This window comes from Syngnathus floridae, chromosome 13 (assembly GCF_059516105.1).
Source record: "Syngnathus floridae isolate MCC-2025c chromosome 13, RoL_Sflo_1.0, whole genome shotgun sequence".
Lineage (NCBI taxonomy): Eukaryota > Metazoa > Chordata > Actinopteri > Syngnathiformes > Syngnathidae > Syngnathus > Syngnathus floridae.
The window spans coordinates 9,632,525-9,644,931 of NC_142425.1; the positions used below are offsets into that span (position 1 = coordinate 9,632,525).

Below are 12,407 nucleotides of genomic sequence, written 5' to 3' on the forward strand. Positions count from 1 at the left end.
ACATCAATGTTTGTTGTTGTTATTATTAATACACATATATTGTACACACTGTAACACTATATAATTAGATTGTGCAGGAATTGGAATGGCACCATTTTGGTTTGTTGTAATTAATCATGGCTTCCAGCAGATGGCGGTGTTGGCTTACACACACACACGTCCCTTGCTCTGTTGCTGCTCCTTTGAGAGGTAACTTAAAATTCGTCTTCTGGGAGGAACAATACAAGTTGTGCAAATATGAATGTTGCCAAACAGGATTTTGTTTGTTGTAAAATAAGCAGTATGTCTGTTTGTTTTCATGCAAATGATTTTCCTCTTTTGTCTTATTTAATTCATCACAATACGACGAAGTCAATTTCAAAAAGTGAAATGTGTATCCATATCGAATTATAAAACGGTAAAAGGCTCCGGTTTTTAATTTCAACAACCCTGATTTCAACCGATTAGTTCATAAAATGTAGTAGAAATATTACATGGGCGGGGCTGACAATATGACGTACCTTCTCTCCCGCCTCATGCTGTGACGTCACCTTTTAGATGGGGAGCTGTCTATTCAGCGCTGGTTCTGAAAGCCCAACAAAGATGGCTGAGAGGGAAACCAGAAGACCATTTTAACGCGCGGACACCTCCTCTTCACCGTTTGAATATCGACGGGAGGACCTCGGCGCTCACCGTCAAGCAAAGTGTGAAGAAATTCCCACTCATGTGTTGCGTCGCGACGCACGTCGGGCCGCGGTGGCGGTGGTGCTGCTGCTGTTAGGCGGACGTGTCACATCTTCCTCGCCGCTTCGAGAGCGGCGTTTGACGGTCACTGGGAAAGTAGCAGAGAGCCCGGGAGTGGACGCAATAAAAGCCCTCTCGAGAGATGTCCTTGCTGTGTGTTGGAGGTAAGACACTCATTTCTTATATCGTTTCAATGTGTTAACATGTCAGTCGTGTGTGTGTTGAAGACCAACATGGACACACGACCAACATTGATTTGTGGACAGTATGAAATGTAACCCGTGCTCTTGTTACTCCAGGCAGTACATAGTCTGTGTTCTGGTGGTTCAATTCAGAGAAAGATCTTGCATACCTCAAAAGTCAAACAAATTCTTGGGAGTTCAAATGATCATCACGAATCGCCTGGTGAGACCTCAGCTCAGCAAGCAGGAGTGGACAAACTTTTAAGATAAGCAGATGAAAAATTGGATGGATTTATTACATGCAGATTATGCCCCCCCCCCCCCCCCAAAAAAAAAAAAAATCTATCCACAGCAGGTCTACAAAAAATGCAAAGGTCTGAAAGGGGGGTGTGGTCTTGAGTCCTCCAAAGCCTCCAAGGAGGTATGGAGAGGCTCCACCTCACCTTTATGAGATTCCTCCATCTTTTCCACACCAGATACCAGGTTGGAGATTCAGCCTGATCCCTTTAGGATGTCCTTTGTGTTGTCATGGCAACCAACTGGTCGCTCTGTACTCCTGTGTTCTCATTATGACGCTCCGTTGTAGGCCCGAGGCGAAGCTAAATTGTGTTTTATGTTGGTCGGCTTAAACGGTGATAAACATGCGCCGACAGCGATGTGACATCACGACTTGACACGTTGGATTGTGTTGTCACTTGAGCTGAATAAGCAGATTTCAATGTGGACACAGGCTACACTCTAACTAGCCTACAAGGACATGAAAAATATTTTTTTGTAAACTTTGAAGTCAATTTGGAATCTTCAATTAACTTTAAATCACTCATTTTGGTCTCCTTTGTCTTTTATAATACTAGCATACTTAATTTTAGCAACCACAGGAGTTGAACTCAAGGCCTGGGGGCCACATCCGGCCCGTCACATCATTTCTTATGGCCAGTGAAGGGAAATTATATGCATTGCGTATACTCTATGTATTGTACAGATCAGGCTGTGGACCATCTCATGAAGTACCCGCTGCTTCAGTTGCCCTACATCTGGTTGCATTCATTTCCCCCAGATTTCCTTTTTTGGAAGAAAATGAGATCTCGCAATGGAAATCTGCGGAACACATTTTGCACTCATCCCTTCTCTGCTTCCCCGGTAGTGCCGCTTTAGTCTTATATGCCTTCAAGCTATGAGTGCCCCCCACCTCAAATCCCCCCCCCCCCCCCAACCTTGTCACGCTGAAGTGGTTATTTTTAGAGTTGGGGATGCAGCTCGCTGTGCCAGCTCACACACAGAGATTAATGGAGCACGAGAGAAAGGCAGAGGAAGGGTGCACACGTGCACGCTCGCCACATGGCAGCGAGAGCTCGTAGGAGAGGGTGAGGGGAGGGCTCGCTGGGAGGGGGGGGGAGCAGCATTTGAGGAGTGTTGACAAGGGGGCAGCCCGACATGCCATTTATCGCCTGTTTTCAACGGAAGGGACACAAGCAAGGAGGTTTCCTGGGAATAAACGGGACTATATTACTTTTATAATCCAGTGGATGAATTTTCAAAGTGTCAAATTAAATCACAGCATTAAGATGAGGGTGGGGCATCGGCTGTTGGCAACACGCCCCAACATATCAAGACAAAGAAGCTCATTGTGAGTCATTCTCCCGGGCGGTGACATCAGAGCAGCATCATAATCTGAACCGACTTCTTAAAATAGTCGTGTCAACCCAGAAGGCCCTTGAGATAATCATGTCCATCAGTTGAATGAGTCCAGGGGTCGACTGTTTTCAAAAGTTTAGAAGTTGCCAAGATCAAGGGTCAGTTATGCTAGCATGCCAATGTCCAAAAAAAGCTTCGTCTTGAATGTCAACGTGGTATCAAGGCAAGCGGAGCTGTGAATATTAATGCCTTACTTCTGAACAGTTTATAACGACCTCGCTGCTGGAAGGCATGAATAGTTAATGGACCCTTGACGTCATTGTGGTTTTAAAACGTCTGATGCCAGCGGAGGTGATTAGCGTAGAGGATGCACTGGAGTTGGAATGCAGACGTGCGGGTTGTTCTGCTGCTCAGTGTCTTTGGTGAAGCAGCATGTGGCTCATTGTTATTTTACAAAAGTAAAACTTAAAAGTTATAATTGCTAGCTTCCAAATTCTCATTTAAGTAAAAGAGATTTTAAGTTCTGTTGGTTGAGTTTCTTTTACATGCTCAGTAAGATGAAGTCTCACGAGATCGGTTTGACCTTTGAAGCAATTCTTCCGCACAATAAAATGTTGAACTCCAGATTGTACCGTATAATATTTAATTTTGTGTTTCTGCAGTGAAAAAAGCCAAGCTCGATGGACCCCAAGGTAAGATTTGTACTCTCATTCATCTGGCTGGTTTCACATATGCTGTAATTGTTTGGGATTTAAATCTATGTTATTGTTGCGCAGAAAAATTCAACACTTACGTGACCCTGAAGGTGCAGAATGTCAAGAGCACCACCATCGCCGTGCGCGGCAGTCAGCCGTGCTGGGAGCAGGACTTTATGTTGTGAGTCACTTTTTTTTTTTTTTTTCGGGAAAAGCTTTATCGTTATCACCGACTATCATCTTGCCACCTGCCATATAATGAACTGTTTGAATTGCTTTGGGGCAATCATGTCGATTTTTTTTTGCAGGAACATGCAGAAATGTGTCATTTTGTCAGTGGCTTTTCTCTTCACATATTTGTCTTTGGTGTTATTTCCGGAGGTGGAAAATAGAGAGTACTTTAAGAGCAGATGGCACATATAGGCAAGATTAAGTGTAGGTGCTATAGACATTCACACAAATGTCACCTCAGCGGGCGGGCTCAGCTGTGGCATTTATAACTTAGTCCACTCATCTTACATACACTCACCGGATTCTTTATTAAGGATAAGCAGCGCATGCGATACACAGCACGAGATTCCACCGTAGAGCTTTTGCAGCATCAGACCCAGAGCGACTTTGTGGTGTCTGTCATCAACTGCTCCCCCGTTCTCACAAGCTTTGAGTAATGACTGGAAGGACGAGACAAGTGGGCGACAGGCGTTTCCTCTCGCTGGGCGGCTTCTCCCTTTGTGAAAACTGTTTCTACCCAAAGTTTGTGGCCAGTGAATGTGTAGTCATTATATTCAATTTATTCTAATAATTCATTTGAATATTTATCCAGATCATTTCACTTAAACTCCATAAATGTCCTTGTGCGTTTATATATATATATATACCTAAAAAAAAAAGATGGATATAGAAAATTCTAATAGCCCAAACAATTGGCACATGCAAAGGAGTCGGAGTAAATGAGATTTACAGTAGCTAACGAACGCCTTCACTGTAAACACCCAACTGTGTCCTCCGCCTCACCCTTTCCCACTCATTTCCTCTCGTTTTTTTCCCCTCCTTTTATGAACACGCCTCTATTTACTAGATCATATCCTCGGCTTCCAAGGAAATGGAAATGCATTTTCATATAAAGGCCGTGTGTGTGTTTTTTTTTTCTAGTCGCATGGGTGAAGCAGCATGTGACTCAATGCTAAAGATTATTTTTGTACTACCTGCTTGTGATCAGGAAGATGTTTTGTATCATATATTAAACATAATACTTTTAGATTTATTTGAACCCTTCTCCTTCCTTCTGTCCTTGACCCACAGTGAGATAAACCGGCTGGACCTGGGCCTGGCAGTAGAAGTGTGGAATAAAGGCTTAATCTGGGACACCATGGTGGGCACTTTATGGATTCCACTGAGTAGCATCCGGCAATCCAATGAGGTATGCGGCATATTTCCTTTCCATCCTCATATACATTTAAAACATATGCTAACTGGACACAAAATTCTTGCTTACCATCAGGATGGTCCGGGTCAATGGCTGACACTGGATTCCAACGTGATCATGTCTGAAAATGAAATCTGCGGCACCAAAGATCCGACCTTTCACAGATTGCTGCTGGACACACGATTTGAACTGCCACTAGGTCAGCTGTCATTTTCGTTCTCAAGTGTTGTTGTTATGGTCAACTCAAGAGTGTCATTGCAAATGTTTCATTCACTGCAGACATTCCAGAAGAAGAAGCACGATACTGGGCCAAGAAGCTCGAACAACTCAATGCCATGAGAGACCGAGATGTAAGAACTTCGTCCCGTGCCTGTCGCTTTATAATTTTCAATTAAGATATTTTTTTCAACTTTTGACTATAACTACATTATCTATGGTTTTTTTTTTTTTTAAGTATGCCTACCAAGAGGAGCAAGAGAGGCCTCTCCAGGCACCATCCACGCAGTGCTGTGAGTATCAAGCGACCAAGCACTTCTTCGCCCCTCACGGCTTTTCATAACTGCCTCCTACCCAGACTCATTTAGCAACTGGACCAGAGGTTACAACTGGGTGGGAGGTGCTATTAAGGCTTAAGGCTGACAAACTGACAGCAGGCGTAGTATGACTGCGAATTGAAGTGACAATGAAGAAGGTCATTATAAATGTGCAAATGTCATGAAGACGCTACAAACTCTCTCGAACCCCCCCCCCCCCATTCCAATTTATTCCAGACATTCTTATTTTCATATTCAGATAGCTCTGCTTTTTCCATCCCGTTATCTACAGGTAATTGGAGTCTGTGGGGAGATCAGCAAAGTAAGTCCGATGCATCTACGCTCATAAATCTTCACCGACTCACCACTAATAATCATCTTGTGCGTCCAACAGATGACGACCCGGATAGCGCCGTGGACGACAGGGACAGCGACTACCGCAGCGAGACCAGTAACAGCATCCCGCCTCCCTTTTACACCACGTCTCAGCCCAACGCCTCCATGCACCAGTATCCCATCAGGCAGCAGCACTACAGACTACAGTATGATGACGAAATCCATGACATGGACTATGACCACGGGGATATGAGGTAGCGCTTCATTTTCATCATCTTCTCCACCGTTTGCTGGAAATGAATCTTGCGTGCGTCCTTTGGGTTGCCATGGAGATTATCAGGAGAGCTAATACAAAAAAGAAAATCAACTCATTAGGTACACCCACACAATCTAATTAGATCTAATGCAAGGGCTACAGCGGCGATTAGGTTTGTAAATGTACCACATAAGATGAAGCATTTTTAATTTCCTTGGACTGCTTGCACAGTGACCATGGAGATAAAGAAAGAAAAAAATTTGAAAATGATTGCTGACTCAACTCGTCTTACTTCATAACAAGCATGTAAGGCTTTGCTTTAGATAAGTTAATTTAGCTTTATGCTAACAAAAAAAAGGCAAAATGCCACAAATAGGCTCATAAATAGATTTGAACACAAATGGTGGTGCAACACATGTAGACAAAATTAATATAACAATACTCACAGGCATGTATTCTTTCTCATTTGCGAAAAATATTTAACGTCACAGCAATTTACATGTTAAATCAATATCTCTGAAAATCAAACAAGAAACAAAATATTAGGTTGTCCTGGTGTACCTAATACAATGTCCAATGAGTGTTTGTTGAGATGAAACGCAGACGCCATGTTTTTTTAACGTATCAAACCACAAACAAAAAAACAACAGAGACTATTAGTTTATAAATAAGTCGCTTTGAAGATTCCGATTGTTTCGCCCCAAAGACGACTTGTGCTGGCGGCCATGTTTTGTTCCACTTTGTTGTACATGCTTTCCCCACTGTGCTCTTCCTCCCTCAGAGAATAAGGCTGGCTTCAAGTCTATACAAGTATCTTGTATACTGGTTACTTTTGTGTGTACGTGCGAGGACCCTTTTTTAATAAATCCGATGTGGTTTCTCTGCCTAAATCGAGCTCTACCTCTCCCCCCTCCCCTTTCCCTACTCCTCTTACCAGACCCTATGATAGTTTAGACTTGGCCACCAACGGGTGCAGCGATATCGACTCAGGCTCAGGGTCGAGCCGGCGTACCAGTCGTCAGTATTCTCTAGACAGTAGGCTGTCCGATAGGTGGGTCTCTGTACCTCCTCTGATCTCGTCCTCTTCTTCCCGCTCAAGCCTGTGACTCAGTCTCGCTGTGACGTCAGTGGTGGACTTGTCCCGTCCTCCTCGCTCACTGTGCTTGCATGCATGCGCTCTTACCCTATTTTGATGTATACTGTATGTCCACAAAGAGAAAAAAAAACACTAATAATGCTGGTCCTGCATCTACTGTATCCACACTCATAGCCTGGAGACCTCACATAACCTTCCTCTTAAGTGCATCCCACATGGTGTATTATTGAACCGACATGACGGTAATCAATGGAGGCGGCACAATAAAGCAGCAGTGGGTGTCCATGCACAAACGGCTGTGTTGTGTTAGACCTCTCCAAAAATGTGACTTGCATTTTAGCAGGGGTAGAAATCTTTGTGAATCTTTTTTTTAGTCCACTTTGGAGTGAACAACTTTAAATCATCTGCAAATGGACATCTTGCATTTTTTTTTAAATGTACTATGAACGCATCGGACTCCAGCAAATCCATTGCCTATGTAGATCCTGTCAGTTATGTTCACTCCCACAACGGCGCAGACAGACACATGGCTACATCACACTGCAACAGGTAGTTCAGTGCAACAGCTCCATTTTTCTCGCTGACAAATTACATTAGTAGAGCAGCAGGATCTGACTTTGGGTAAGAAATTGAATTTGGCTGCAATATGAACAAGGCCGTAGATGCGTCATGAGTCTAACACCTCCCACCTCCACTCTCAAGCCTGCTGGTTAATTGAAAGTCACTCCTCTCCACTAATAGCTTTTCTTTGAACCCTTTCCAGTCTTAACCTCAACACAAGCCCCTTAAATGTCCCACTAACCAACATGTCAAGCTCTAAAAAGTCCAGGAAAGCTTCTACTGTTCTTCAATATTGATATCACAGCTTGGTGTTTCTCCTTCAGTCCAACAGACAGCCGCTATGCCTCATCGGGCGAACTGAGCCGAGGCAGTTCCCAACTCAGCGAGGAGTTCATACCCGAGGACGGCGAAAGCTTACGAGGCTCCGAGTTCTACGACGAAAACGATTCGTACCATTCCTGCCACTCGTCTATCAGTTACGGCAAGGAGGACTTCCCGGGATGGGACGGGGATGACCAGCAGATCTACAGCGACGAGGGGAGCTACGTTAAAGACGGCGGTGAAGACGGAGCGCTCTATGGCGACGAGGAGGGCGAGATGTACGAGGAGCGAGAGGGGTACAACTATGAAGATGAGGAGGAGATGCCGTACGAGGAAGATATATACTCCATGGACGGGGTTGTCACTGAGGAGCAGGAGCCGCCTTACACCCCCACGAGCACCGCTGCCACTCTTGCTCCCCCATCTGACGTGTCCTCCAGCAGGCCTCCACTAGAAAAGCAAACATCTCTACATCAGCAGCAGCCTCCTGAACAACTGCAACCTTCAAGCACCGCCCCGGTCCTGCCTCCTCTCAAACCAGATGACACTTCAGCCCCTTTCACGTCCGACTTCACCGACGTCCCCTTTGAACCTGGCCAGCAAGACTTCTTCACCACCACCACTACCATCAATAGCACCACCACCACCACCACTATATCACATATTCCAGAATCTGATACCAAGTTCCAGGAACCTGAGCCAAAACCCGAGGTGCCTCTTGAGGAGCTGCCGTCGCCACCGGAACAACTTCCAGATGAGGAGATCATCCCCCCGCCCCCTGAGGAGAAAACAGAGGAGCCTCCTGTCCCCAGGTGAGTTCTGTGAGTTCAAAGCGAGGCTGTGTGACGGAGCTGGATAACTGCATCTTCAACCTCATCTCCAGCTTCCCAAAAAGGGAACTCATGGAACCGGGTCCTGCCAGAGCCAAAGCCAACTGGCTCCGATTGTTCAGTAGAGTCCGACTGCAGTTACAAGAGGTACACCTTCACCATATGTTTGCCGTGTCTTTTAATTGTTGCATCTGTTCCTGCATGTTTTTTATACCAGCTTTTGTGGAACATTCCAGTATTTCTCCTATTTTTTTTATTTTTATTATATCGTCTTGTGTTTTATTCAGTAGTCTCTGTTTACCCCGAGCCTTGTTTTGCCATTTCATTGTTTTCTTTTCAGTGGTTTGCCACACTCATAGCGATTTGCATGTTGTCCATTCTCCTCTGGCTGGAGCAGTTTCTCAGGTGGGTGTTGTGTGTTAATCCACATCATTTATTTTAATTTATCTCGTGCACCTCGATGATTATTTGCTAGGGAGGGACAAGAATAAAAAATGAATTTAGTTTTGTACTCTTGTTATTTTAGCAATTGCTTTAATGACGGGTTCTATACTAGCCATTTATCGTTTTGTGTTCTCCTCAGGCCCGAGGAGAGAGCGTCGGCATCGCCTCTCTGCTGTTATCAGCGGGGTACGTTTTAGCGATCATGATGTATAACATCTGCAGCTGAGTAAGTTGTCATCCGTGATATATGTGCGTGTTTTTTCTCCTCAGGATGGGCGGTGCTCTTTATAGTATCGACAGCATGCCAGACCTCAGGAAGAGGAAAGCGATGCCTCTGGTCAGAGATCTGGTGGGTTTAATCACTTTAAATTCTCCAGTCTATGTATTACTCAGCTTCGGGAAACAGGCCGTGCGTCGCCTTATCGTATTCCATCTACCATGCGTCTTATGCCTTTTCCAGTCCCTCCTTGAGTGAGGCATCGTGTAAAAGTGGAGATGGACATCCACCATTTTTCATCATGTCCTAGTATAAAAAAAAAAAAAAAATCAAGTAGATTTGTTAAGACTCACATATATTGTCCTCACAGCTACAAAAACATAATTAATATTATACAATCTTGTTGTATCCGTAACATTCTTATTCTCTTCTTTTTATCCCCGCCATCACACGAATACCGCAGGCTATGGTGAGTACTAAAATGTTTATTTACATATTTATGCAGTACTTGATTAATAATCGACTTCCTCTCCTGCCAATCAGTCATTGGTCCAGAACTCCAGGAAGGCCGGTATCACCTCAGCCCTGACATCCAGCACCTTGCATAATGAAGAGCTGGTCAGTAAAACATTCAAAATACATCTCATATTTTTTTTCTTCAAAACAGTTTTGCTATTTAAATAATTTTGAATTTAGATGCTTAACACAGCCAGTGTACATTTCACTTTTATTATTGCCAATTTATTAAGGACATTCAATTCAGCGTCATTCCTATCCCATGTATATAAAAACATAAGGGTACTCGTAACTCCGCCATGGTGTATCCCCTATCCAATTATAGAAGAGTCACGTCTACAAGAAGACCCTACAGGCTCTCATCTATCCCATCTCCTGTACCACCCCACACAATTTCGAGGTGTGGACCGCCACCACGCCCACTTACTGCTACGAGTGTGAGGGTCTCCTTTGGGGCATCGCTCGTCAGGGCATGCGTTGCACTGAGTGCGGCGTCAAATGTCACGAGAAGTGCCAAGATCTGCTCAACGCCGACTGTCTGCAAAGTAAGACTTTATGCTCTCTCAAACACGATTGTTAAATATTCATGACAATCGTGTGAATTAATGCTGCTATAGTGTCTCCTTCAACCTATCATGTTTTATTTTTCATTCTTTTTCTTTTGCGAGATGATATTAAAAGATATTCATCTTCTGCTGTCATCCACTGCTCTTAAATGTTTCATTTTTATTAACCGTCGTCCAGGAGCGGCCGAGAAGAGCTCGAAACACGGCGCAGAGGACCGCACTCAAAACATTATCATGGTCCTCAAAGACCGCATGAAAATCCGCGAGAGGAACAAACCGGAGATTTTTGAACTCATCCAAGAGGTCTTCACCGTCCCCAAGGCCACGCACGGCACCCAGATGAAGCAGATCAAACAAAGCGTGCTCGACGGTACATCCAAATGGTCGGCCAAGATCAGCATCACGGGTGAGTTGGACTTGGAGGTTAATCATCACCTTCACACAACGTGCTCGCTTGACTTGTGTTCTTCTCCTAGTCTTATGTGCGCAAGGTTTACAAGCAAAGGATAAAACCGGCTCCAGTGATCCCTACGTCACAGTCCAGGTGGGAAAAACCAAAAAGAGGACCAAAACCATCTACGGCAACCTCAATCCTGTCTGGGAGGAGACCTTCAATTTGTGAGTGTGAATTTCTTTTCCAGTGTATAATATCTGGAATTCAAGATCTCATTTTTTCTAATCCCTCCTGTGTCCCTTAAGTGAATGCCACAACTCCTCCGACCGCATCAAGGTGCGAGTTTGGGACGAGGACGACGACATCAAATCCCGCGTGAAGCAAAAGTTCAAACGAGAGTCGGACGACTTCCTCGGGCAAACCATCATCGAGGTCCGCACTCTGAGCGGAGAGATGGACGTGTGGTACAACCTTGGTGAGCTTTGCGATTCACTCCGGGAGTCTCAACTGACTTCATTTTAATGCGTTTCTGTCTTCTCAGACAAACGCACGGACAAATCGGCCGTGTCCGGGGCGATCCGTATGCACATCAATGTGGAGATTAAGGGCGAGGAGACGGTCGCTCCTTATCACGTTCAGTACACCTGTTTGCATGAAGTAAGTGTTGATTTTTTTGTTTGACATATATTTTACAATATTTGTACTGACTCAGCAGGAGGAGCAATATATGAAATGGATGGATAATGATATGCTAGCAGTGTCTCAGAATGAGACCTACTTCTTCAATAATGATTAGTACTGTGATGGATCCTCTGCTAAATGCACTTAACTTGAGAGATTTCTTTACTCCAGTGAGATAAAGTGCACGTCTGACAGGTTGGACCTCAAAGACATTTGCATTCTTTCTCTTTACGGAAAACTCGGCTGATTGATTGTAGAGCGTTTGCAACCCGGAATTGATTTATTACGTAGTGGAGCATATTAGCTGAATTGTAAACAGCCAAAATGGCCGTAAAGCGCACTGTGAATTGTCCATAACACTTTATGGCTTTGTAGTCATTGTGTTTTGCCTCCTAATGGAGTTGGCTTATTTATGTTGCCTCGTAAACTAAATGAATCGATCATTACAAACACAAACATTGATTATCATTTGGAGCGGGAATTTCGAAAGAGGAATTGAAAAGCTTCTCTCAATCTGTTTTATTTCTCTTCCTCCAGAACCTTTTCCACTTTGTGACTGACATCCAGAACACGGGTGTGGTGAAGATCCCCGACGCCAAAGGAGATGACGCGTGGAAAGTGTACTTTGAGGAAACACCTCAGGAGATCGTGGATGAGTTTGCCATGCGTTACGGAGTGGAGTCCATCTACCAAGCCATGACGTATGTTCTCGTCCATACCTTACTTTAAAATGTAGACAAATAAAAGTGGTTCCAAAATGCACCATTTTTTGCAGTCACTTTGCCTGCTTATCATCAAAGTACATGTGCCCGGGCGTGCCTGCGGTGATGAGCACCCTGCTGGCCAACATCAATGCCTACTACGCTCACACCACCCAGGCTGCTAACAACGTGTCTGCCTCAGACCGCTTTGCAGCGTCCAACTTTGGGGTGAGCAGCGGTACACAAATGCAACCACTGTTTCATCAAAGGAACATTTACAATTTTTGTTTTAAC

General features: G+C 44.4%; 1 protein-coding gene across 1 annotated transcript in view; it reads left to right on the top strand.

Moving 5' to 3' along the window:
* Positions 1-12,407, top strand: part of unc13a (unc-13 homolog A (C. elegans)) — a 24,209-nt gene continuing 11,802 nt past the window's right edge. Inside the window, exons 1-24 of the mRNA XM_088393572.1 lie at positions 1-189; positions 538-887; positions 3,203-3,232; positions 3,317-3,416; positions 4,538-4,655; positions 4,737-4,860; positions 4,941-5,011; positions 5,116-5,170; positions 5,487-5,516; positions 5,589-5,784; positions 6,724-6,837; positions 7,767-8,576; positions 8,648-8,741; positions 9,178-9,224; positions 9,309-9,387; positions 9,719-9,724; positions 9,799-9,873; positions 10,097-10,316; positions 10,516-10,743; positions 10,814-10,955; positions 11,037-11,206; positions 11,273-11,388; positions 11,950-12,113; positions 12,188-12,341. Of these exons, the coding sequence (XP_088249698.1) occupies positions 866-887; positions 3,203-3,232; positions 3,317-3,416; positions 4,538-4,655; positions 4,737-4,860; positions 4,941-5,011; positions 5,116-5,170; positions 5,487-5,516; positions 5,589-5,784; positions 6,724-6,837; positions 7,767-8,576; positions 8,648-8,741; positions 9,178-9,224; positions 9,309-9,387; positions 9,719-9,724; positions 9,799-9,873; positions 10,097-10,316; positions 10,516-10,743; positions 10,814-10,955; positions 11,037-11,206; positions 11,273-11,388; positions 11,950-12,113; positions 12,188-12,341 (3,165 nt within the window). The 5' untranslated portion in view covers positions 1-189; positions 538-865. The remainder of the gene's footprint in view (positions 190-537; positions 888-3,202; positions 3,233-3,316; positions 3,417-4,537; positions 4,656-4,736; positions 4,861-4,940; positions 5,012-5,115; positions 5,171-5,486; positions 5,517-5,588; positions 5,785-6,723; positions 6,838-7,766; positions 8,577-8,647; positions 8,742-9,177; positions 9,225-9,308; positions 9,388-9,718; positions 9,725-9,798; positions 9,874-10,096; positions 10,317-10,515; positions 10,744-10,813; positions 10,956-11,036; positions 11,207-11,272; positions 11,389-11,949; positions 12,114-12,187; positions 12,342-12,407) is intronic.